Source organism: Strongylocentrotus purpuratus, unplaced genomic scaffold (assembly GCF_000002235.5).
Source record: "Strongylocentrotus purpuratus isolate Spur 01 unplaced genomic scaffold, Spur_5.0 spur5_scaffold_9, whole genome shotgun sequence".
Lineage (NCBI taxonomy): Eukaryota > Metazoa > Echinodermata > Echinoidea > Camarodonta > Strongylocentrotidae > Strongylocentrotus > Strongylocentrotus purpuratus.
This window is the reverse complement of record NW_022145615.1, coordinates 25,673,517-25,697,211: the sequence shown is the minus strand read 5'-3', so window position 1 is coordinate 25,697,211 and position 23,695 is coordinate 25,673,517. Positions and strand designations below refer to the sequence as shown.

The 23,695-nt window shown below is 37.6% G+C and overlaps 1 protein-coding gene and 1 non-coding gene across 2 annotated transcripts; one reads left to right on the top strand and one right to left on the bottom strand.

Annotated features, from left to right (window-relative positions):
• Positions 1 to 1,329: 1,329 nt before the first annotated feature.
• On the bottom strand, positions 1,330 to 22,552 carry LOC576952 (segmentation protein paired). The gene is made up of 3 exons (XM_777214.5): positions 21,704 to 22,552; positions 9,882 to 10,450; positions 1,330 to 2,023 (listed from the first exon to the last, which is right to left on the bottom strand). The coding sequence occupies exons 1-3, from the start codon at positions 22,068 to 22,070 to the stop codon at positions 1,373 to 1,375; spliced, it is 1,587 nt and encodes a 528-aa protein (XP_782307.2). The 5' UTR covers positions 22,071 to 22,552; the 3' UTR covers positions 1,330 to 1,372.
• Positions 20,917 to 20,989, top strand: TRNAV-CAC. Its single transcript has one exon. It is a non-coding gene; the product is annotated as a tRNA-Val (tRNA).
• Positions 22,553 to 23,695: the final 1,143 nt, after the last annotated feature.

Here is a 23,695-nt window from a genome sequence, read left to right as displayed (position 1 = left end):
AAGAAACCAAGGATAAATTGAGGCAAATTGGCATGATTATATACCCACGTCTAAAATAATGAATAAAAACATATTATTTCACACAAACCTGGTTGTTTTCATGATTCATTTTACAGGAGCTTCATCTTACATGTTAAAGAAATCATCAGATTATGCAGAAGTACGAATTTTCTGCAAAATGATGCTAGGTCGTTTAACGCTATAGCGTACATTTGCAATGTATGACATGTTTCCCGCTTCTTCTTTTTTTGGAGGGGGTGGGGGGCAAATTATTGTCCCTTTAAAGAAAAGATTGCGGAATAATTCCCGTTTTAACTGTTTAATAAAGAATAGTTATTAAAGTGAATAAATTCTTGCGTAGTCGAAAGTTAATTGTTTCATGTCAATTAGTAAAGGCAAGAAATTAATAAATATATAACATGATCAAGGCAAAGATCACCGTGCGTGAAACATAAAAATAGATATTTATCACAAGATAAGACAATTCCAAGGGATTGGAAGTCATATAAAACATGACTATGTAGTAACATCGACACAAACAGACAAGATAATACAACCCTCATTTTTCAAACAGGAGGGGGGGGGCAAATTATTGTCCCTTTAAAGAAAAGATTGCGGTATAATTCCCGTTTTAACTGTTTAATAAAGAATAGTTATTAAAGTGAATTAAATTCTTGCGTAGTCGAAAGTTAATTGTTTCATGTCAATTAGTAAAGGCAAGAAATAAATAAATATATAACATGATCAAGGCAAAGATCACCGTGCGTGAAACATAAAAATAGATATTTATCACAAGATAAGACAATTCCAAGGGATTGGAAGTCATATAAAACATGACTATGTAGTAACATCGACACAAACGGACAGGATAATACAACCCTCATTTTTCAAACAGAACTATGCTGATAATGTATAACACAATCGGACATTTTTTCGTTTTAAGACAAAAAACGCCTTTAATCTCTATCTCTCTTCATATTAATATTTACAATTTATAATACATGTAGGCCTAGGCCTATATCAATATTATTTAGTGATAATTGGTTGATACTCCTTTCACAATGAAATGTTATTCTCTCGTTTGCTGATTATACGTTCAGGCAAGAAAGAAATGACTTTTTTAAGAGTAGGCATATTGTCTGTACACTTTAGTTTTGTATTATATGCACTTATTATTCGAAAAATCTGTTTAATAGGAGCATGCATGCCGGGGCCGTTCCAGTCGGCGGCAGGGGAGGGGGCAAGGGAAAATATTTAGCGGCGAAACAGCCGGCCAAAAATTCGCTCAGTGGGGGGGGGGGGGGGGAGGTTAGTGAGCACTAACTTCTTTTTCTTTTTTTGCTCCCGAAAATTTGAAAATTTAAGAGAATATTCAACGGGAATCCGAAAGGGGAGGAGGGCTTTCGCCCCCACCATTTCTGACGATATTTTCGAGGTGTTCCATTGCCTTCTGGCGTAGCGTAACTATACTCGAGCTCCTTGGGTCTTCTCCCGTCGATCCCCCCGTCTCACTCCCACTCGAACTCTCCCCGCCGCTCACACTGTCTCGGCTGTTGGATCGCTCGTGGCTCCCAGGGCGGCCAGGAGGCGATGTGAGATGAGTCGGGCTGAGCAAAGGAAACATAGCTGTTTGGCTGGCGGCTGCAGCGACAGCGACCGCTGCTGCGTGCTTGCGTTGCTGCTGCTGTTGATGATGTTGATGATGTGCGGCCAAGAAAGGGAAGGCAGCGCTAAGATGTGTCAGTCCCGCCGGAAGAGGACCCCCACCGGCCGCCATAGCCGCGGCGGCCGCGACGCTTGCTGACAGCGAAGGGTGGAGAATGCCCGGCAAAGAGAGAGCGGGTAACTGTCGGGCAGTAGACAACGGGTTGAGCCAAGGATCAAGGGGCAAGGAGCTTGCCATTGAATATGGTACACATCGGTGGATGCTGGGTAGAGAGGAGGAGGAGTCTTTCAGCTTGAGAGTGCTAGCTTCCATCTTTTCCTGGCGACGCCATTTTGCTCGTCTGTTCTGAAACCAAACCTAAAGAAGATCAAAAAAATACAAACTGATTAGAATCTAACAACACAATCATAATAGACATCATGACCTTAGCCAGATAGAGAGATGTACAATAATGTTATTTCTTAAAAATCAATCATTCATGCACAAAAGCAAAAAAGAAGAAATGCATAGAATAGGAGACGTTGCATGTCCCAAAGCATAGCTTGATGAATATAGACCTAGGCCTAAATACTGTGCTTATCTGACACAACTTCACGAGCTCTTGCTTAACAGGATAACCTTTTTGGTATGACACATATGACTTGAACTATGCTAATGTAATTCTTTTTACATTATATTCTTTCAATATTTTGTAAAATGTGATTTTAAAAATACAAAATTGTTGTCACTTTGAATTTAATTGAATTGAATTCTGTCAGTACAGAATTCTAGAAATGAACAATATGGTTTCGGAAACCATACAAAGAGAATGAAAAAATCGCTTAAAACAAGGAAAGGATTTTAATTTTCTTGTTTACTGTATCACAAAAATGATTTCACGTATCTAACTTCCAATAACTGCAAACTTTAAACAAACAACCATTAATACAAAAATAGATACAAATCTACAAAAATACATTTTTTACGTAACTATCATGGAAGTCATCATATTCAATTAATTCTTCATTTCTATCATTACTTTCGTTCAATATGGATTGATAGATTGATTTTGAAGTGGGATGGTATACTTTTTTATGATTTTACATGCTTGTAGTAAATTTCATGTTAACTTTCTAACTAATTTTCTTTCTTTTTTTTCTTTTTGGAGAACACTACAGTTGCCTATTTTAGTTGTGAAAGAGTGCGGACGAGAGCGCAGAGAGAATAACGACCGACAATAAATGCGGAAACAAATCTTAAGCAGTTGAAAGTTTTCAATGGATACACAAAATAGTTTAGGTTTTGAAAAAATTGGGTATCTGAAAAAGAAGATTATTCTTTACTACGTTACAACAAAAATATCAGACTACAGTATATTAATTTCTATTGCAATCATGAATAGAATTTTGTTAGACAAAATGAATAAAAGTGATTCACATGACATATTGTGTCACAATGAAACGATATGGATTTTAACAACATACACAAGTATACAATGAATCTTATTATGTAAAGATGAATACAAAGAAGGTTCCGACGGAAGGGGGGGGGGGTGTAGATCCAAGGGGGCACAGCGGGACGCAGGGAAGCACCATGAAAAGGGGGATCATTATGAAGCGAAGCAAGACATGATTCGATCAAGACGAAGTAATGTGTGATCAATAAGTCCATTCTTCACATCATTACTGGCTGTGACGAGCCAATCGCTTGGTCACCCAATTATCGTTGCCTTCTAATGACTTCCTTCGTACATAACTGATGGAGGTAAATACTTTATGACAATGAGAAAATAATAAGCACCCTCTCCCCCCCCCCCCACCCCCCCCCCCCTCCTCACTGGCCCACACCTACTATTCGCCTTCTTCGTGCCGCCTTCACAAATTTAACGTACATAGGTCTATTCCGTTTTAATCATATTGGGATGGTGGTAAAGATGATCATGAAAATTATATCGACGATGACGACGATGACGATGATGATGATGATGATGATGAAGCTGATGATGATAAATGTATTACTCAGATGATTATGATGACCTTGACCAACCATGTTGTCAACATCGCCATCATCGTGATCACGTTTATCACCATTATCATCATCACTACCATCATCACCACTGATGTCATCATCCTCCTCCTCATCATCATCATCATCATAACATTAGTGATAACAACATTGGCGGTTACAATTAATTAAGGCATGGCATTACTTTTGTTATTGTTGACATGATTAACTCGATCATGTTATTCAGTAATTAGTGAGATGAGACGGTTTTGTCATTGCAGTTTCTTATTCAGTTTTAATTCACTATCATTTACAAACTGAATTCACGTGTAAACGCAATGATATTACTGATTGTCATCATCAACGATTAAATGATAACGATGTTCCCGATTGCTGTATATTCAAAATGAAAACGAATGCTGATGATGGTGACAAAGACAATTACGATCACTATTAGATCGTGTTTGCATTTTCATTATCGTAACAAAATTGCAGATGGCAACGATGATAACACTTGCATTTAGTGGCATATGCTATTGATAACAGGGGCTTATACTATTGAATAACGCCGCTGATAACAACAGTGTCTCTACTAATGATATTAATTAGAAATTGAGGAACATATTAGCCCGATTGTATAGTATCCTTCGCCTTTGAATTCTGGGAACATTGGCAATTTTTTAATTTCACGCCTCGGTTTAAAGGAAGCTTTTAGGTGGTGGTGCCTGGGAATTGGTAGACCATTGCAGGTAATGATTGGCCGTTGAATGGTTGTGTATTATATCTATGGAGCTACAGACACACGTCGACAGTGATGCCATTAATTGCCTCTCGTTTCTCATTAAATTACTAAAGCAATCAAGCTTAATAAGTATCTGACTTTTTTCAGTCTCATCCCTCCCTCTTTCTTTCTCTCTCTCTCCCTCTCTCTCCGTCTCTCTCTCTCTCTCTCTCTCTCTCTCTCTCTCTCTCTCTTTCTAACTCTTTATCTCTCTTTTCTCTAACACACACACACACACCCCCACATACTCTATCTCTCTATTTCTCTGTATGTTGTGTGTATATTTATGTGTGTGTGGGGGTGTGCGTATGTGTGGGTGTGTCTGGTGTATAAGCAATCAATATTGAAAACGTTTTTATTTCATTGTATTTTTGTATTACACTATTGGAGGAATAAAACAAAATTAACAAAAAAAGGAAAAAAGTTGTCCTTTCTTTCTCTCACAAAATTGTATCTCTCTGTCTGTATATAATGTGTGTGTTTGGGCGTGTGGGTGTGTCCATCTCAGGCTCTCCCTCTCTCTCTCTCTCTCTCTCTCTCTCTCTCTCTCTCCCTCCCCACTATTTTGTGTTCTCTCTCTCTCTCTCTCTATCTCTCACCCACTCTCCCACTCCCTCTACCCTCTCTCTGAGTGTCACCGTCCTCTGTTCCACCTCCTAGTTACACATCACAGGTAAAGCGAGAAAAGTAGAGTAGATGGGATAAGCGTCACCCTGGGTTCCAGCACCACATCAAAAGATCAGGATAATCGAGGCCCCGTATGCCTCATTAATGCTTAATTGGAATTTGAACGGTTTTAATGAATACGATAAGCCTACATTGAAAATAGGAACAAAGTAGTGCACCTTTCATGCGGCACGAAAAATTCATCCAGCTAACCCACTTTGATGTTGAAGACAATCACCGCACTGTGACACTTTTTTAAAAATTTTTTTTAACATGAGTACATTGACATTGGTCGGGTAAAATCCACATATGCCTAGATTAAAATTTTGCTATTTTGGTAATGTTTTCGTTGAAAACAGACGATTTAGAGGACCATCTTGTAATGTTTCTCGTATTTTCGTTGTAGGTTTTCAAACCTCGAAGGATAATCTCGAAGGATATTCAACAACAAAACACGATAGATAAGTTTTCAAGTAACCTTGCACCGATTTTAAATGGATTCCAACTTAAGAAGGTGACAGGAAAAAATAGAATCGACTTTATTTTTTTAGCTCGATGTAAGCCTGCTCTAAATGATAAAGAGCATACTACTTCATATCTTCCTTACTTGGAAGATGATGGAGTTTGGAACATCAAGAAATCGACTAAAACACTCCCCGAATGAAACATTTCTCTCGAAAAAAAAAATCCTTTTTGGCCAAGCTAAAGCCGGGGTAATACTTGTGGAGCGCCATGAGTGTCAAGTCTTTCAGAAATGAGCAATATACAAAAAACACTGTTATTATCATAATTATTTATTATTTCGTTTTTACCATGATTGTTTCTTTCATTTCAAGTTCATAAAGTAATACCCCCAAAACAAGGAGAGATAGCTATAAGGGTTTCCAATATACTTATATGAATCGTTTTCGCATATTTCACGCTGTCATTTAATTGTGTGTCTTTTATGCGTCAAAATAATCATTATGATTACAACAGTGACCGATCTTTATACCACGGGGATTGTATTGTTCAAATAATTCTCATATTGACTTGAAACATGTTTCCACCTGAAATGATATCAAATTTGACTGATTCACAATGCTTTCAAAATTTAATAACCACAATGAATGATATCAAAATCCTTCCTATGAATGATTTACAAAATTCATGCTGGCTATTCCATTTCTTCCAATGTAATGGCAATGATTGATAGCAATATACTGACTGATTTACGATAATACTTCCCTCAAAATACGGTCAATGACTGCCCTTAAATCTTCTTTATTCCCTCGTCAGAAAATAATCCCTCTCAGTTTTGAATTGTAACCACTTCATAGTTGTGATGTCTTCATTATTTACTGCCCAATGTCAGAATAATGGATGGCACACCATTCGATGCGATGCGTCCACAACCTTCCCCCCTGACTACAGAACGACCCGTGAAAATCATCCAATAATTGATTCCTAGTTGGAGATTCGCAGGTCTTTATCAAGATGATGAACTCGCTTGTCACTCTCTCTTTGACAAGATAACGAGCGAATAACGACAACATATCACCGATATACCTACCCTGTGATCTTGTTTTAAGATAAGAGCGATCCGGGGAGGGGGGGGGGTGTAATCACGATTAATGTATTCCCAAGTAAGAGACAAGCGTCGTACGTCTTCCGAGATTTAGATGCGGAATTCTCCACATTTTGGCGGGAAGGAGGGAGATGGAAGAGCGGGAACCTCGACGAAACGGAACCGAAGGTGTTTCTTTATTTCTCCCTGAGGAAACGGGGTCATCGCGAAGAACTAGAATTTATTTCATTTTCTCTCATTCTTCCAGTTCTCTTCGCCTCCTACTCTCTATCTTTGCCTTTCTTTTGACGCCAATTAAGCTGTTTTTTGCTATCATTAGTGCCTTTATTTTGTCATCTCAGATGATGATTATTAATTACGTTGCACTGAAAAAGGCAGGCGCTTGAGCTCGGCTGCTCCCAGCGGAGCACCAGCTGTTCTTTGCGCCATATCTCTGGGGGCGAGGTCCGCATTTTATAGGGTTTCTTCATAATAACAAGAGCGAGGTGGATAAAGATGTGCTCCCGCAAACTTTAAATAACACTCTTTAATGATGTATAAGGCAGGTGGTAGTGACTTGGTCATCCTAATTGTATTTAAACAAAGCTTATCCTTGAGTACCATATTAGCAGACGACACAAGTAAATCAGAAATTTAACGAATTTTTCCAAATGAGACACAAATAATTGATGTTGATAGCATTGAATGAGTGCCTTGTAAATATCGGACATCTGAAAAACATTCATTTAATAAAATTCTGGCTTCAAAATAAAAAGACATTGTTTTTTCAATCTTTTTCTTCAATTTTTTTTCAAATGTGGAAATATGCCTTTAATCTTTTATTAAATCATTGTTGTAGCTTTGGAATTTAGTTTGAAGACAGGGATTATATCATAGTATCATAATTATGTGCAAATCTTCTTAATCGTATGTGAGACGGGAGTGGGGTCGTGTTACCCCCTCATAACATCTAAACTAACAGTTAATATTATGGCGTTTTACAACGACTATTGCATTTTGCCCCCCCCCCCCCCCCCGCCTCAACCATGAAGATCGTTTGACGACCCTGTCTTGGTGAATAACCCATTTCATCCTTTTGTATTCTACATTTCCTTTCTTCGTTGAGAGCATCTTCTTCTCCATCTTCCTTTCATCTCATCTCTTTTCTTTGCCTGTTTCCGATCTTTTCTCTCTTTTTAGCCCTAATAAAATTAATCTCCCTTTTGTCATCATCATCATCATCATCATCATCAGAGGCATAATATCTTAACAAAGAAGACAATGAACTGCACTGGTTAATTAACGACTGTTAAGCTCGAGAGAAGTCCTAATTAGTTGCATTATTGCCATTATATAACAATCTACTCTCTTCCATTCCTAATAATGATCTAATTATACGCGTTTGCTTTGAAAAAAAATCACAAATCCTTGTCCTCTCTACTTAAGCCTTTTCCATTTTTCTCTAATGTTTCATTTATTTGAAGCACGGCATAAGGAGGGAGAAATTGCGGTGACTTATGAAGATGATGACAACACAAGATAATTAGAACACAATCACGCTGATAAAGAAGTCTTGTTAAAAGAACCAGAATAGCTAAATTAATGTCATTTTTATCCTAAATAAATTACATGGCGAGTGAAAAGAGAGCTAAGTCTCGCTATACCGGAGCATAAAAAATAGAAGAAGAAATTAGTATGGTTACAGTTCCGAAATGTGTGTGTCTCGAATACAAGTTGGATAATACATGTAGATACAAATTAATGAAATAAAACGCAATTAAAATTAATATAGAAATGACTTTCGACTTGAAATGAGCCTTTGAACAAAAAGATCAAACCGCCAACTAACAACGAATAAATAATTAATATTCCTATACGTATAAAATTCCTTGAAAAAGTAGAAACTAAACAAAATATGGAAGTTGTACTGTTTGATCTCCTCCGAATATCACTCTCCGCCTATCGTATCCGCAACAGGGCATTGCCAATTGTCTCCGACAACATTTTTAATCAAAACGTTATAATACAATCATTGCTATATCACTTAAGGAAGAGAGAGAGGGGTGAGATAGATATATAAATAAATAAATAAAGAGAGAGAGAGAGAGAGGGAGAGAGAGAGAGAGAGAGAGAGAGAGAGAGAGAGAGAGATGATGAAGGAGCTATTGGAGGCCAGTCGATGTTCTCTTATACAACGTGTTATTGTTTTTTCTCCAATTATCATTCAAGGTGTTTTCGGCGAAACTTATAATGATGAGTAGGCTTAACCTGTCAAGTGATAGCAAGGATGTCTAAATCCTAATAACATAATCGAATAGCTTGAAAAACCAACAAACATTGTATTTGAAGCAAAGAGTGTGTAGCGCATTAATTCGATTTGACGGTAAACAGGAACTACTTTATGCTTGACCTCATCGCAGCTTTAAACTGTACGCATCACGTAGTTAGATCAATCATAGTGTAGTTCCTGGAACTCTGCTGTCATTTAAATTAATATGCTCCCCACCTACCTACTTAAAGGGATCTGTATTAGTTCATTCGACTGTTAGTGTAACTGCATTTTCATTGGCATCTCCATCAGTACACCCCAAAACAACAACAAACCTAATCCTCGCATAAGTCTTGGTTCTTCCTGAGAAGTTTCTTAAACCACAGGTTCGCAGAAGCCAGATAGTCGGCCTCATGGACTTTATCAAAACGGCCTATAATACCGAAACAGAATACTAACTGTAGTGTAGTTTCGGTCTCATGGCCGTTGGATCTCGGGAAATAATGTTTTTCTTTCGGTTCCATGCACCTTTAGTTGATACATGGGGTGCCCTTCGTTAACACTAATGATGAGAGGGAACAAACAATTTTCGACATTTCACGATCAAATTTGAATGCTATGGGGGCTCATGTTTGTTTATTGGTAAGACCTGACAAAATAACCATTAAACTTTAATACTATCTAGACCATTCTAGCCGGATGGTTAGATTTTACATTAACTCATAAATAAAATTGTAATACATGTAAACTTGGAGCGAAATCGATGTTGTTTGGTGTGTAATAAAAAAGCAAATCACTTCTTTTACAGTCGGTAAAAAAATTAGACTCAGAAATGATTGTTATTTGTTTTAAAAATTCATTTCGATTATGATATTCTTGATTATCATGGTGCTGGTATCAATATCTATTTGATCAAAGCGAACAAAACAAAATAATGTAAAGGACATGATTGTCACGTGACAACACTTACTTGAACTCTGACCTCTGGAAGATTGACCTTCAGTGCCAGTTCCTCTCTGCTGTAGACATCCGGGTAATGTGACTTCTCAAATGCCCTCTCAAGTTCGTGCAGTTGATACGTGGTGAAAGTCGTGCGATTCCGACGATGCTTCTTCTTCGGCTCGCCGTTTTCATCAGCCTCCATTTCGTCCATTTCATCTTCCATGATCGACAGCGATGATTGAGGTGGTGATCGAGAGCGCTTCTTGCATGGTCTCGTGGTTGGTTGTTGCGGGCTGATGGAGCTCACATCGCTGGTGTAACCCGATGTCGTACTGAAATCCATGGCTTGTTTCCTCCCGGCATGCAGATACGTTAGCGGAGACCGCGAACTACGGGATGACAGATCCTCGATTTCCAACTCATGCACACCGGCTGGAGGACCCTTTGGAACATGGGCGTGGTCGATGGCGACTTGGTCCACCGGAGGACTCATCCTGAAGGTTTTATCGTTATCTATGTCATTATCGAGATCAATGTTGTCAGGTGTGCCGCCGTTCATCAGATTTTCGTTCGCCCCTTCGGCGGGAAAAGGAATACCTTTAAAATTAGAAAAAGAAACACAAAAGAAAACTGATTACATACAAATCATTATAGGTTGAAATGGAAGTGTTTCATTCGAATTTTTGTAATTAGATTTCAATATCATACTATAGAATACCGGAAGGGTGTCTATTAAGTTAACTTCTTCATAAATGGGTTTTCGATTGAGCCTGTGAATGAACCACATTAGGGTGCCTTAATAAAGAAAATTAGATTAAATAATAATAACAGTACCTGAAGATCATTCTAAGTTATGAAGAAAATGAAAAGGTAGTATAAGAACAGGGGAACCAGAAGAAGAAGAAGAAAAAGAAGAAGAAGAAGAAGAAGAAGAAGAAGAAGAAGAAGAAGAAGAAGAAGAAGAAAGAAGAAGAAGAAGAAGAAGAAGAATGAGGAGGAGGATGAGGAAAAGGAGGAGGAGAGACCGCTAGATGACCACTTTTGCCACCCGGTGGGTTATTCGCGTTGGCAAGGTGAACATAATTTAGTTTTAAACAAAATCTTGAAACACAAGTCTTTAGAGTGTCATGTATCACCACTAATCATGCTACTGATAGCCGTTTAATATATCTATTAAATTTCACTAATTTAAAATATTTTGTATACATTTTACACACTACTTTACATGTTTGATTCCTTCTCTAATTTGTATTGCTGTTGTATTCCATCTGCTGTGAAACATGTAGAGTTCAGTCCGTGAACTGCCAGTCAAGTTTTGATAAACCTTTATTGAACTGGATTGAATTATGTGTGTCTTTAAATAAATTTGTAAATGCTTGCAGTCATGAAATACGACGGAATCCTGTTGGAAGTGCAGGGCTGCATTCAAATAGAACTAGAGAGCTCTCGCATATACGATCGTTTTCTGTCACAAGTGATTCCTAACCTCAAACAAGATAACAATTTGAACTAGAAAGCTATAGGTATACGCAATGTAAAATGAAAAAAAAAGTAATCTTATAATGATGAGCCGCGACTATTAACAGTAGGCCCTGTTCGTAAACCAAAGCAGTGTCGCAATGGACTATATTCCAATAAAACGCGCTCGGAATCTACATTACGGCAATCAGCCGATAATGGCCCTCAATGTGACAATATTTTGATATGTTTATTCAAACACCAGCTTGAATTATACCCTGCGGTCAAATTTTGATTTATAGACTCTCTACAGTAAATGCGCTTTCCCATAATTCGATAAAATTTGCCAAATCACCTCTGAGGCGATTAAACGTGCGCGGGGAAGCTTTTTTTAACTGCCATTTTGGCGGGAAGGAAAATATCGCGTCGTCTGCCAGCTATCAGTGTATGATCTTCCCGCATCCCTTTATCTCTTTCTGGTTCTCTCTCTTTTTCTCTCTGCCCCTTCCATATACCCCACTTATATTGGAGCACGGGACTCATTAATTCGTGGTAGACGGGTGAGGGCTAGCTACGCGGCTGCGACAGGGAGACCGGTTCGTGAATGACTCGCTCAATTTGGTCCATTCAACACCAAATCGGCGCTTGGAGACTCGTTATCAGGCAAGCACGGCATTGGGCTGAAAAGGGTATGGGGAGGAAATTGTATAAGAAAATAAAAAACTCTTAAGAGTAGACATCCTCCTTGAGCGATTTGGAGAAAGTGAAAAAACATAATCCACTCTATAGCAAGGTTCGTCTTAATTACCTTATGATGGCAGATATATCGTGGAGGATAATTGGTGGAAATTTCTTGATGGTGCAAAAACCATTCAACCGTGAAATCAATTTGATGGAAGGAAAGGAACAAAGTAAAGCAAAAATTCCATGACTTTATCATTATTGAAAGAGTCAGGCATTTGAAAATATGGATAGAGATCCCTTCATCATTACGGTCCTTTCCTGATCACGCACTAAATTCCAAGATGCAAAATCGTTGATGGCGGCACCCAGAAATCGCAACGTTTTCTATTTCATTAGGGCGTTATGAGGGTCCACTTGTATGGGTCATTTGCCACAAATTAAATCGTTTTCTAATTTAAAAGATTCTCTTAATTATATTCTTCCCGTCTAATTTTCCGTTCTTGTGAACATCGAGTATACCGCACATGACATTTACAGTGAGCGCCTCTGGTTCTCAAGAAGGCAAGATAACCGTATAGGAATGAAGAAAATACTTTGTGTACTTCACAGTAATGTCATTAACAATATCAGGTCAAACAAATCAGTCAAAGAGTTTACGTTTTGTTTTAGTAATGTGTTGATTAAAAATACTGTTATAAAACAAGATCACACGAAATTATTTCATTAAACGAATAAACGTTAAAAAGAGCAGAATATAGGATATTCAAATTTACTGAGCTACCCTTAATTTATCTTAAGAATAACAATAAGAAAATCGTACAGAGGAAGACTGGTGGAAGAGAACCACACGCCATTACAGGAGACAAAAAATAGGGACATTCTGGAATAGAATGAGATACAGAGAGAGAGAGAGAGAGAGAGGGGGAGACAGAGAGAGAGAGAGAGAAAGAAAAAGAAAAAAAGAGAGGCAGTGAAAGAGATAGGGATAGAGAGAGAGAGAGATAGAGAGAGAGAGAGAGATAGAGAGAGAGAGAGATAGAGAGAGAGAGAGAGAGAGGGGGGGGGAGTCCTGAGTTATAATGTGTTAAATAGAGATAAGGAAATGAAGAAAGCGATTAAGTCCTATTATTGTTTAGTGTATTATAGTTATGAGTAAGTCATTATGTAGAGATTATGAAGAAAGAAAGATATGTTTCATAAAGAGAAGAGAGAAAAAGGGACAGTGAGAGACAGATAGAAAGAGAGGGAGAGAGAGAGAGATGGGGGAAGGAGGAGAGAGAGTAGCAAAAACATCATTACGCTAATTTTCCAGATAAGCCAGATAATGATGTGTTAATCTATATAGTCCATAAATCTAATCAACCATTCATGTTTTTTTCCACTCCGCCATTCATTATCATTAGGCAAGTGCCATGATCCATCATAAAATTATCCTCTTAAAATTACAGTAACAAAAACAAAATAAAAAATGTACATCATGCCCATGAAGCGCACTACTGAAAGAGTTCAATAGCATTATATTTTCGCTCCTATTTTTTTTCTCCGATAAAAGCAGAATAACTACTTATGACATTCAAATCGTACATGAACACTTTCACTTAATTTTCGAATTGTTGTCCCGACGATAATTCGTCCGTGAGCAGAGGCGCGGGCAGTAGAGCGTGTAATAGAACGATATCTGCCTTTCCAGTGGAGTTTATGGAACGCTATGTAGATAATCCTCGGTTTATACAATCATTTGATAATATATAATACATCGCTCTCAACCGATATAGTTTTGATTTTTCTATTACAAAAATATTAATTAGACACAAGAAGGGAAATGTGCTGAGAATAACAGAGAACGATTACAGTGTACATCTCAATAGCAGATTGACAATATTATAAACATCTTTCACCGATTATTGAATAACATTGTTCATCAAAAATCCCTCTCGAATCTAATATCGATTGAAAGGGTAAAGAGGATTAAGTGATATGATAACATTGCATGTGATTCTTATTTCAATGGTTAATTAGATCGTTAAGTGGAACAATTGTGAATTATGAGGAAATCATCAAAATTATGTAACAAATTGACAAAATATTGTAGGGGACACGCATGAGACTGGCATTGCATTTTGGTTCAAATAATTTCGAATCTCGTTTGAAATATTATGAGCACACTTCAAGCACGCTCCTTTTCCGATGACATTCTATTAAACGTATAATTAAGTTAGATTTTAAGTTATTGCCTGGCTATCCAGGGATAGATCGTATCATGGTCTATATGGGGTTGCGTGCCTGGACGCTTAGCAAAAGTAAAAGCTGTCCCTTTTTGCCATTAGATTTACCAAAATAAACGCATTAAGCACTTACCGTCATACCAGTTTACCATTGTTTTGTTATACTTTACAACAGAAGTCTTAATATTTACGGAAAATTTCATGTAAAACTTTCTAAAAATTACTGTTTGAAATCAGCCTTCCAGACACACTACGTGTGGACTATAGGATGTATTTTCTCTTTTTCCCGGCATGTGTATACCCACCCCCAACATACACGTTAAAAGATCAACGACCCTCATATTGCGGTTTCTTGTTCATCCGTTTTGTTCATCTCCTTTGTGTTTAATTGTTGCCTATTACAGTGCGGTTTAGAGGAAATTATTTTCTCAATCATTACTCTTAGAGATAGCATCTATTCATTAATTACAATATCATCCTCTCTCTCTCTCTCTCTCTCTCTCTCTCTCTCTCTCTCTCTCTCTCTCTTCTATGCCCATGCTCTCCACGTTTCTTTCACAGCTTTCCAACATTATTTTGTGGCAGTGTTAAGCGCCAATTAGTGAAAGTATAAACCAGTCACCCATTTATTCACAAACCATAAGCGGCGGTTGCAAGCCCAATTTATTGCATTTTGCTTGTAAGTGACGAACACGTTTATATTCCGGCCTGTGTCCCCGCCGGCGATTTGTTTGTTGGTTTTTCATTCTTTTGTTTTCAAATGAAAGGTCAAAGGCAAAGCAAATATATGCCTATCACCCCCTAAGCGATTTGCCCAGGGTAATGACGAAAGGGAATACGTATGCTAAAAAATGATCAGGCGTGGCGAACACTTCTGCCAAAGCGAGCCATGCACGCGACAGAGATCAGAAGTAGATATAAAGCCACTGTGGTGTCTCACTTTCGGATGGGGAGGGGGGGGGGGGGGAGGGGGGGGGGGGGGGGGGTGGGGGGGGGGTGTGAGGAGTAAGCTAGTGTGACGATCTGCCCTATCCTTTCCATACCTAATCCCGCTTATACATACCCACTTATATCTGGCAGTAAAATACAATACTTGCCTTAAACAAGTTCTAGAATATGTCAATGTATATCTTTTTTGCTTTTAGAGATGGATTTGCATGATTATAAATACCAAAAGACACCAAAAATGTATTTTATACAAATCAAGGATAATCCCTCATTGCAACCCCACTTCTACACCCCACTCGTAAAAATTGAAATATAATATATCAATTTGTTTATACACGAGGAAAGAAGAGCAATGGAAACAACAATAATGAAAATACAAAGTAGAAATAAATAAGTAGATTGGATTAAAAGGAAATGTTTAATTCATGCTCTTAAAACAAAAGCACGGCGGCTGATCACTGTCATCCGTCATGCCATTGTTATAACGCATAAAATAAACGGTTCTGTCATGAAGCATAATTATTTTAATGGCGGGCTAATTCACTGTCCACGGTATTTTACTAGTGCAAACAAAGCCGATATGCTATCAGCAGATTGCATCTGAGTGAATTACACCCCATCTAGGAATGGAAATCATTTATCACTGGGGCCTTTTTGTAAAGAGAAAAACCTCGCGGTGTTTGAATAAGCAATTGGCATGTTTTATGGTGTGTAATTCGAAATTGTATCGATTCTTTCTTCTGCTAAGCAGGGGAAATGTCATTCTAAACCAGAATGAGGATGGGATAGTTGAGATGATTATTTCACTTAGTAAATTATGACTGGTCCCGATTTTCGAATCTCATTTGAAATTGAAGCAATCCGTTGTCGATTATGTGACAACCTTTAGTTTTCAATCCATGCTTGATAGGCTATTTAAATCAGATAAAATTAAACTTGATGAATATCTAAATGTGGAGCACAGGGTTCTGTGATAGAAAAGCAGAATATTGTTAATACGAGACCAGAATGTTTTAATAAGTTTCACTAATACTAAATATGGTTCATTTTATGTAATATGTTAACATAATTATCTGTAGCAGTAGCAGCAGTAGCAGTTTTAAAAAAAAATAGGAGCACTGATATCTGTTTAAAATTATGGCAACCATTTCCATAAGTTTGAATATAACATAATTATGATATAAGAGGATTACAAAGCCTAACCTTTAGTCAACCTTTGTGAGACATTGAGAGTTGCGTAGGCGATGATGAGAATGAGAGTTCATTAGAAGTGTATATGTCGGAGTTAGACATGGAGAGGGAGAATAAGAGAGGGATATATAGGGGGATAATGAGAGAGGGGGAGAGAAAGAGATTGGAAGAATAAGGGAGAGAGGGGGAGATGAAGTGAAAGAAAGTGAGAGGAAGAGGTAATTGGGGGGGGGGGGGAGCGAAAGAGAGAGAGAGAGAGAGAGTTAGAGAGGAAAAGAGAGAGAGAGGGGAGAAAGAGATAGGGAGAGAAATGAAGAAAATAAAGAGAGGAGGAGGGGGGGGGGTAGAGAGGGACTGGAAGAGAGATAAAAGTAAATGGATAGAGAGAAGAAAAGAAAGCGTATTTAAGAGAAGAGGAGGAGTAAGAAGACAAGAGGAAGTATAGACAAGAGGGAGAGAGAGGCAGAGAGAGAGGGGAAGATAGAGGAAGAGGGAAAGAGTGAGAGAAAGGAGAGAGTAAGAGACAGAAAGAAAGAGGAGGAGGAAAACGAGTAAGAAGAAATTAACGGGAAAGACAGAGGGGATAAGGAGATAAAAGAAAGAAAGCTGAGAGAGAGAGAGAAAGAGAGAGAGATAAAGAGAGTTTGGGTCAAGTGTAGGAGTACATAATGAAAAATACAGTTCGCCCCGAGGAGAAATTGTTAAAGTTCTTCATGACCAATTTTTGTTTACAGATGAAACGCCGCTATGTAATGTGATTATGTAATCATTATGAATTATATAACAAGAACAATTGGCTGTGACTCGTTTAAAATGCGTTATATAAGTACAAAATATTAAAGTAAAGAATTTTCTTTCTGATCAGCTTAGCAGAATAGTGTGTGCATGAAGAGAAGGAGAGATAGAGGATGAGAATGGCCAATTAGCAATTCATAGAAAGTAAGACATTTCAGAAAGTGTTCGATAAAAGCACTTTACCAATGATGATTTAATTGTATATCAACCCAGGATTTGCTATGAAAGAACGTTCGGTGAATTGGAGTAAAAAAATTAGATGAAAACATTAATTAGCAGGTGCATTTAAATCGTAATTTCGCCGCATTAACGCCACTTTGAAGACCATTGCATGAAGGCGCTCCATAATAATGATTCATATCGAATTGTCGTTTCCCCCCTTTTGTTATGATATCATGCATGGCCCCTCATAATAGCGCTTTCTCGATACAGTGTATGGTTGAAAGAAACTACAAGCCCGAACTACCTCCGCGTTTGATCTAATTCGATTAAATGCGCTCATCAATTAATTAGCATAACGCTAACCATCCAGAACAAATTGCATGCAAAATTCACGGCGTTAATTTTCTTAAAACTATACGGCCGTAATTTTCATCCCTCTTTGCCACCGTTTTTCTACCGCCACCCAAACGCCTGATGATTATCTGGGGATATATTGGATGAGTAAAAGGTCAAAGGTCAATTCATTTCTGTTTTCTACTTCATAACGATCCCGAATGTAGCAATGGCATTATGTTGTGACAACCGACTTTTTTTTAGTTTTGTTAGTTTTTTGGTTTAGGTTTTTGTGCTTATTGTATGTATTCGATCAAAACAAGGGTATATAAAAAGCTGAAAAGTTTGAATCAAACAATTATTGTGTATATTCCCATATAACTAGTTCTGTGTGCAGTTCATCTATTGTGATCTCCAGCAAGATTGAATCAATTTTTTTTTCTCGTTTTGATGGTTCGAAACCTTCACAGTGTGCATCAAATATTACGTAATCAGCTTTTGCCGATCGCTTCCACAAAGTTTCTTTCGCACTTTAATCACATGACATTAAGCGTGCATTTTATTTTTAATTATTTTTTTATTTGTTATTATTGTGTCATTGTTTTTATTTTGTTGATTGATGCAACGATAGATTCAGAGATACAATGTCTTTGTTGATTTATCGATAACGATTTATTCTCAGTGATTCTCACAGCAAAGAGTAGTTTAACTCATTATTGTTCGAATTTTCCCCACTTTTTTTCTCGATTTTGAGTTGACAGAAAATCAAACGAAATATGGAAATATCAATTTTACACGTTCAAAAGTGACCAACGTGTATTTCCCCGTTTTCCCCGGCCCCTACGATAATAGCTTTAAAAAATAAGACATGCCGACGTAGTGATCTAAACATTTTCTACAGTGACTCTAATTGATGCCGACATAATGACCTAATCGGAAATGAAATTTCTGTTTGATTTTCTTTTTCTTCAGTGTTACAAATATGTAACAAACAAAATAATGTCAATTTTACACAATGCATGAAAAAAGTAGAATAAAGTAAGACTGGCTGTAACTAATCGAAAACATCAAACATGAGGGTTGACAAAGTATTAAATTATGAAAGGCTTAATTTTTGTGATTTAGTATGTATTCTCCAATTAAGCCACATGGGCAATTGAATAGTAGAATACATATACAAAACTAAATAATACTGTAAGAGTTCATGGAAGGGCGTTGGGGTGCAATTTTGCCAAGAATATATAATATACTGACGCCTCTGAATAAAAAAACAAAAAAAATGGCGACCTAATATACTGAAAAGGTTAGAATAAATAAAAAATATGAAGTGACGGATGCTTGAATATGCATATTTTCAAAATTCTAAGGCTGGACATTCCTTCCCCCTCCCCCCGCCCGGCCCCAACTTGTATGACTGTGATCACCTCAATACATTAGCTTATATTGTTCTATTATTATACTTTTTAGAATTGATTTTTACCCCAAAGAAAGAAAATAAAACTCAAATTAAGTTAAAATTTGGGAAGCTTCAATTGCCACCGAGTATACATGCGTGATGTAATGATTTCGAAGACATTTCATACCACAAAGTTGCACCTGAGCATGCCCAGTGAAGATTGAACCCCCCCCCCCCCCCCCCCCCCACACACCGTAATAATCTATTTCTGAATACACAATATCTCCTTTTTATTCAATTTTAATTTTTGTTAATACAATATTTTTTCATCTGGTAGGGTCATGGTTGTTTTTAGATCTAGTCGCTTTTTTGTCATGCAATGTGCAGTCGCCTTTCTCTGCTATATTACACTTCCATATTCTTCCATCATGCGCTTCACGTTGCATTGCATGTGTATTCATGTTTAATACTAGGAAATGTTTTGTTACTTGTGCTTTTTGATAGATTTAGTGACACAATCATAACATCATCTGAGCAGCAACGAACCAACTTGATTGGCCTTTATAATTAGGGCACTCCTTACAGGGACTGCTGGTGGCGGATATATTGATGCTTGAAGTAGCTTTTGTTCGTAATCGTACAATATGCACAAAAATAAAATAGCAATAATTGATTTTATACAAAGGGAGAAAGACTTTTAGTACTTAAGCCGTACTGTAAAAAAAATATATATATATATATATATATCATCAAGATTAATACATGGTTATAATAGCATCTCAATCGGTTTTCTGAGATCGCATTATCAATAGCAGAAGCTATAGGAGTAGGAGTGCTACAACTCGCCCATGCTTCATATCGGCCCAACTTTGAGCCACAGTTTGATAGCTAAATAGATTTATTTTGTCCTGCAATGTTTGTATAATGCCTTTTTGGAAAACAAGGAGGAAGTACATACATTTTCATGATTTTAGGGCTTTACAAATAATAATAATCTATAATGATAATGATAATCTGGATTTATATAGAGCTTAATATGAATTACGTCTCTAAGCGCTTTACAGATAATAATTACCCGGTCATCGGATTTATTCACACACAATGTGCACCATCTCCACTCCCTGGGGTGTAGTCCTACCATTATGGTCACCATATAGGGCAAATGGCAAATACTAACACAAAGTCTTTCGTCATCCTACCAGGTCCCCATTTCTCTCGTGGGTATGGAGTGGCAAACGTAGATTAAAGCCTTGCCAGAGGGCATTAGCGCCGTGTCGGGGATCAAATCCACAACCTTTTCATTATTTTCAAGTCAATTAAGACAGTGCTTAAATCATTAGACTACGACACCTCTATAAATTATACAAAATGATGCAGAATTTTATGTTAGGCCCTCCTATATTGGTAATAAGGGAGTTTACAGATACAATCTGCACATGGGCAGATAAAGGTCATTGTACCAAAAAGGTAAAACCCACAGAGATGAATACTGGATATGCGCTCATGAAAGTTATGTAACATTATTCATTTATGCACCAACGGTACATTCTATGATACGCAGGTGGAAGTATTCTTTTCAAGAGGGCAAACAAAAGGTATTCATGAAGCACATCTAGGACTTTGGCAGTTATTATTCTAACATGCTCAAAGTGGAACTTCTCCATGTGTAACAGATCTGTGGATATTTGGGGTCATTTGTACCATGTGCTATCTGTAAACTCCCTTATTGTAGAGGTTTGTTCAGGAAATGGACAGATATTAATAAGAGTTCTGTTTCTATGGACCAAAAAAAGGGGGATTTGGGAATGATATTGACTTCCACTTTTGCTAATTGAATGCTTTGAACAGTCAACAACTGAGAAATTTAACCGGGCATGGTGGCTCAGTGGTTAGCGCGCCCGCCTCACAAACGGGAGGTCGTGGGTTCGATCCCCGGCCGAGTCATACCAAAGACTTATAACAATGGAACCTTCTGCCCTCAGCATATTAGATTGGAGAAGGGTAGTAATAACATGTTATGTTATGCAGGGCCCGCTGGAAGAGCAGTTTCATAACTGAAGTGGCTACCCTGGGTAAATAAAACGTTATTATTATTATTATTATTATTTTCATATTGATAGTTTGATATTTTTTGTAAGTGAAATTAACATCAAAAAGGAAATTGTTTTGTTTCGTTGGGTGCTAGAATTTGATCGCGGAGAAAATAATAATGTTGTCAGGGCATGAGCTTAACAATACAGGATTTATATATTCAGAATATTATTGTAAATCGAAATGGCCTTCAGACTATTCGTAGAAAAAATAGTGTTTGCGTATGAAACGCCGGCATTTAGTCAGGATTACGAAAAAATGCATATTTCTCTAGTATTTGTTTCGCTTTGATATTTTTGTATATCAACCTTAAATGAGATTGACGGTATTAGACTACCGGCCATTGGTTATATATCACTTTCATATTATTTGAGAATTTAATTCCTAAAGTTAAAAATGCTTTCAAAGAGTTTGTCAGTTTTCTTTTAATTCTTGAAATTTACTTTATTTTCCACAAAGCCTACATTCTTCTTCTATTTTTGTATTTGCTATAACAGTAACTGTTGCTTATAGAAAATATCTTCTTTTGAGGAACAAAAAATAGAACGAAATAGAATAAAGGCTTACCGGTTTTTCTTGCAGTCATATTTTGTTGTTCCGCCTTTAGGGCTAGATTGAGGGGTAGCATGTGTTCTCCACCCGGGCCAAGACGGCTAGACAATATGCCAGCATAGGGGTTGGGCCCCGTGAACAAGGGCCGGAAAATCCTGTCCGCTCTGGACTGCTGCATTCCAAGAATAGCGTCTATGGAGTGACTCGGTCGGGGAAACTTTGGCGTATCTTCGCCTCCGTGTCCGGTGGTGTATATTTTCTCTGGATGAGCACGCATGATTGGAGGTGGGTTGTGGGGAAGGCCTTCTGGTCCGTGCCCGATGCTAGCGGGGCAGGCTAGCGATGATGACATGGCGGTGATGGGGTGATGCGCTCCATCCATTGTTATGTTGTGACTGATCGTCTTTCCAAACCCGGTGATAAACAGCAGATGAAACTGATACAAATTAATTCAAGTGATGGCGATCAGAAATGCTTGCGTTGATACCTTGCTATCAATCAATTAATCGTTTTTATTCCACCGTTGCTCTTCACTATAAGGCCTATTGATATATGCTTTGATAGATTAGCATTTCAGACGAAATAAGCTTCCTCCATTAAAATAGCAATACCAACGAAATAATGCGCATATCACTGTTTTAGTACTTCACATATATTGCAGCCATATACCACTAATCGTTTTTGTTGTTATAGTCAAATCTCTTGAAAAACTTCGAATACAATAAACCGCCTGTTCAAGTTCGAGAAATTAAATCGAATGAATTAAAAGTGGGTATCATGTAGCTGTTCTCCGTTATCAACTCAACTAATGAAAAGATTTGTATACTGTAGTCATTTTATAAGAAGTGATAATAGAATGATTTTCGATGTCAGTCTGACCGAATATGAGGTGGGCGTGGCCTATGGCTTCGTGACAATGTTTGATTGACGTTCAATTTATAACCAATTATTCTTCAGAAGCGATGGTGCTCAATAGGTTATTAGAAATAGTGTTACTGCGCAGCTTCTCCACACTGCTTCCATTAACATGATTCATGGTTTAGGAGAACTTTTATCCATCAGATATAAAATTATGTGCGCGTGCGCAAATCGTTTTTTTCCTTTTTTTCAGCCTAGCGCGCACTTCGCAATGATGCATTATGCTTATAATGTGAACGAATTATTTCAACTGAAAGAAAGTGTATTTGAATAAAAAATAAGGAACCATATGCTTTCAGTTCTATTCGAGGGATTGTTAATGAGGTTCATTGCCTTACTGAGGAGCATTTGACTTTGAACCCGTGTCTTCCCGGTTACGAGACCATTGCTATATCGCTGAGCCACCATACCCTCTTATAATGACTGCTCCAAGCGGACCTATGAGCTTAATTAAAGTGGTGTCTTCGTTTCGATCCCGTTTCGATTCTTTTAAAAAAACAGTAAATCATAACTTCTTGGCAGTGAGGATGTGCAACAAGAACACGCGACCCCTTTCGGTCACTTTCTCTTCTAACCCTCTCTCCAAGCTGTCGATCCAGAGTGAAAGCATGCGTTAAGAAAACGAGCGAACAAAAGCGAGAAGATCAAGAAAAGGAGGCTTTTGTGCAAGTAGACAGGCAAAGAATACCGCTCGAACAACTGTCTGCTAATTAGACGACCATCCAAACTAACCAAGGAGAGCAGAATTAAAGAAACAGCTTCTGGTAATCTACTGCAGCAGTTTTAACTACACAGAAGATATGGATAGCAATTAGTACTAACGTAGGCCCAAACTCCACACTATAGCATTATAGCTTTAAAGAGCTATTTAAAGTCAGGTACACATACTCATTGATATAATAATAATAATAATATTAATACTAATAATAATCTTTTAAAGTCCACTCCAAATGTTATTAAGTTAAACCGAAAATGGAAATTCTTTTTGCCAATATCTATTGGTAAGTGAACGAAGAGTCATGTATTTAGTTTTGCTGATATTGATGAAGATACTATCAATCAACTAATACAGTGATATTTTGTTCAATT